Consider the following 3968-nt stretch of genomic DNA (forward strand, 5'->3'; position numbering starts at 1 on the left):
AGAAATAAGGACATCTAGCTCTAGTTTTGGGCCTGGTTTGTAGGCCTAGTAGATCTTATGCCTCAGCTGTAACAATATGAAAAGCAATAAAACAAAGATGCATATTTATGGCATAGATGGTTACATGTGTTTTAGTTCTTCAGAGGAAAAGTATTTGTGGTGATGCATTCAAACAACTGGGACAACCTTGGAACTATACATTCTACAGCATTCTACAACAGCCAAAAAGTACATTGAACACTGATAAATTTGTAAACCTTTACAAACACCCATGGTATAATACATCATAGTATCAATGCCCCTGCATCATCAGTGAAGAGTCAGGCAATGGTGCTTGAAACATGTATAAAACAGGAAAAAAAATAATACTAAATTAGTGTGAGGGATACTACTCTAAATCTACAATCTAAATCTGTATTTCTGTGTAACTAATGAGGAAAAAATACAGTTATAAATATATTATGCATGAAAACATCCCCATCTTACTTGTCTCAAAACAGTATACTGTATATAATTTATTACATTGCACCTTGCTAGATTGGGTAGCCCCACAATTTGACAACATATGTTCTCAAGTAAAAGAGATATAAAGTAACAGAATATGTAAATGGTAAGATTACAGGGCTACATGCTATAGGAAACCAGGTGGGCACATGCGAGCGTGTTGACAGGGGGAGGTAAACTTGGTGCAGGTGGTGGAGGGACAAGGACTGGACTATGGGTGGACAACAGAAGAGGTACATGTCTAGCACCCTTTTGCCATTGCTTTTTCCCTGGCACCTTTATTTTACTATTTCACCTGAATGTGCCCTATAGAAACTTCTACAGAACCACAGAAATTCATTCACAAAGACAGTGGCAGTATGCTGAGTAGCTCTTTAGGTGAAGCTATGGAATACAGGTTCCAGTAAGCACAGTGAAATGACTGTCACAGCAGGACAACAGAATATCAGATAAAGAGGTTTTTATTTTCCTTACTTGACAGAAAAGCACTACAGGGCATATATAAAGGATGTCCATTCTTGCTCTTTAGCTGTGCTCTCACTCTTTAACTTGAATCCATTCAAAATGGGAAAGGTAAGTTTGAACTATGAAATTATCTTGAGATTTCCTAATAATGACACATTTGGTTGAGCCAAATGACATAGCACTAGTTGTGGCATGTTTAGAAAACCGTGTTGAATATTTAACCAAAATATAAAACTCCTTTATAGCCCTCAAGGTTTTTTTAATACCTTGGTGGTCCCATGTTAAATATCCTGTTGAAAATTTCAATCAATGTTTTACTGGTTTATGATTTTTTGTTCATATATATTTAAGGTAGAAATGTTGCAAGAAACACGTCATTAAATCTGACTATACAGTGATTATGTTTCCATTTTCTAGGATAAATAATGAATTTCTAGTCTGCAGGTGTTGTGGGTCCATAGGGGATTATATAGGGTCCAAACCCCTGGTGCAAATTTAGTTACTGGGACAAATTCAGACTGAGAACAATTTCTGGCATGAAAAGTAATATAAAATGTTATGCACTTTTTAATGCAGAATGTTTACATACTGCTACACATTTGCATTAACTCATTCACAGCTTTATTACAATCATAAATAAGTAAACATAATTATACATGCCATGTTCTAAGACCCTTTATTTTGGTTTAAGACTATGCATTGAATTAAAAGGCTAGTAGAATATACATACATTATTATCAAACGTAAAAAAGGGTAACAGTTGGAATCATCACCCCATCTTCATATTTCAAATAACTGGTTTCATATAGGAACTCCACCAGTAAAATACAAGGTGCTTATATTTTGCATGTAAAATGTATCTATGTCTATGGATTCTTTTGGCACTGTCTAACACTCATTCAAGAAAGGAGGGTACAGAAGGCAGTCATTCCCCAGGGCAATGCTGTGTGAATGAGCTCTAAGGGGCTCTTGTATTTCTGTCTGAGGAATTTTAAATGTAAAGAATGTAAGAAGCTGCCATTAAATTAATCCGCAAAAATCTCAATTTTATCTTTATTTATTTTGTAATATCTTTCTTTAGATTATCTTCTATGAAGAAAGGAACTTCCAAGGCCGCCACTATGAGTGCGGCTCAGACTGTTCTGACATGTCCTCATACTTCAATCGCTGCAACTCCATCAGGGTAGAGGGTGGTAACTGGATCCTCTATGAGCACCCCAGTTACAGGGGACACCAGTATTACCTCTGGCAAGGAGAATACCCAGACTTTCAGAGATGGATGGGCTTCAATGACTACATCAGGTCCTGCCGTATGATCCCACATGTAAGTATTTTCATAGTTGTTTTCAGTCTTCCTTAGATCCTTTAGTTGCCATGTGAATGATGTAGAACCTTTGTAAAGCAATGTTGAATATGTCACCACTATATATCTAAAAGAAATCGTAAGATTTTATTTTCCATGCGATCCATAAATAGTAATTTATGTATATTGCACATATGAGCAACACTGACTAAGGCTCTTTGATTTATTTGTAAAAAGAAAGCAAATTTATAAAGAAATGGTTAAAGCATTAGTTAAATGGTGGTCACAGGTTTTATAGTTTATGTCATTTGGAATTACACATTTAAGATTTGTTTATTTGTTTACAGCACCATGGTCAATACAAAATGAGAATCTATGAAAGAGGAGACTACCAAGGGCAGATGATGGAGTTCTTTGATGACTGCCCCAATACTTATGATCGATTCCGTTTCCATGACATTCACTCCTGCAATGTGTTTGATGGCCACTGGATGTTCTATGAGGAACCCAAGTACAGGGGACGTCAGTACTACCTGAGACCTGGACAATACAGGAGATACAGTGACTGGGGAGCCTCTAGTCCCAGAATTGGTTCTTTTAGAAGGATTTATCACAGATTCTAAATCATTTGGAATGTTAACAATACAAATCTGTTAAAATAAAAATGATTAAAGATAAATTAATTGTATTTTATGAGGTCGTATTTTTGAAAGTTCTTGAACTTTTCTGGTTATCTTGGATTTCATTTTTTTAAGCATTTGTGTTGAGGGTGAAGGCAATATTCACCTAGTTGACCTCTTCATAATCTAGTTATACGTGTATAATATGTGGGGGCATACAATTACACAGACCTTTGCTAAAACAGTTTACAGGTGTATATTTTAGATCTTCAGAAGTAAAATATTTGCAGTGACAGCTAGGACAACTTTTAAACTCAATAGCCCGGGGAAAACAAGCATGCCTACTTACTTCTCAGCATGGGGGTCCCTGGGATCATCTGTGCCTATGATAGACAGAGCCAGACCCTGTGACATTTGTATTTGTGTGTATTGCTATTTTATGTTCTAGAACTGATTGCTACATTTTTCCTCTAGGCTTATGGTATTTGGGTTATTATGAAATTTTCTATATTTTTGTTGAGTTGAAAAACCCAACATACTGTTTTTCGACTTCAGCTTATTCTTCTGCTTTTTCTTCTTCTTAGCGCCCCCCATTTTTTAAACATACTCCTCATACAGTTTTAGGGGTACAACACCCAAAATCTGAACACTCCTTCGCCCTATAGCGGAGCAGGTTGCTTGTGCTTTTCTAAGCGATCTCACCCCCTGTATTTTTGTGGCGCCACTCAAGCACCCCAATTTTCCCATTGACTTTACAGCTTTGAAGCTACACCCCCCAAACTTGAATAACATAGTCACGGGGTCGACCTGTATGAAAATATGATGATTGTTGGATGCCCAAAAGTGGGCGGGGCTGTGAACAGCCAATAAGATTTTACCTATTGACTTGGCGATAATTCAACCTGCTGCCATTCTCACAGTATTAACACCAGGGTCCCCAAACTTTTCATAGTTGGTCAATTGGGGACTGCAGTTTTTGTTTTGAAAAAGTGGGCAGAGCCTCCAACAGCCAATCAGATTTCACCTATTGAATTTTATTGGCTTGATGCCAGGGTTCCCAAACTTTCCACAGTCAG

General features: G+C 37.0%; 1 protein-coding gene across 1 annotated transcript; it reads left to right on the forward strand.

The window, feature by feature from the left end:
• The first annotated feature begins 1020 nt into the window (after window positions 1-1020).
• On the forward strand, window positions 1021-2965 carry crygdl.4 (crystallin gamma D like gene 4). The gene is made up of 3 exons (XM_002934789.3): window positions 1021-1077; window positions 2051-2293; window positions 2620-2965. Exons 1-3 carry the CDS (start codon window positions 1069-1071, stop codon window positions 2893-2895), a joined length of 528 nt encoding a protein of 175 aa, XP_002934835.1. The 5' UTR covers window positions 1021-1068; the 3' UTR covers window positions 2896-2965.
• The last annotated feature ends 1003 nt before the right edge of the window (window positions 2966-3968 follow it).

This window comes from Xenopus tropicalis, chromosome 1, assembly GCF_000004195.4.
Source record: "Xenopus tropicalis strain Nigerian chromosome 1, UCB_Xtro_10.0, whole genome shotgun sequence".
Classification (NCBI taxonomy): Eukaryota; Metazoa; Chordata; class Amphibia; order Anura; family Pipidae; genus Xenopus; species Xenopus tropicalis.

What these genes read in the sequence shown, in the direction of transcription:
- crygdl.4 (XM_002934789.3), top strand. An exon ending in CCTGCCGTATGATCCCACAT is followed by an intron (nt 2,294 to 2,619) that starts GTAAGTATTTTC and finishes ATTTGTTTACAG; the next exon opens with CACCATGGTCAATACAAAAT.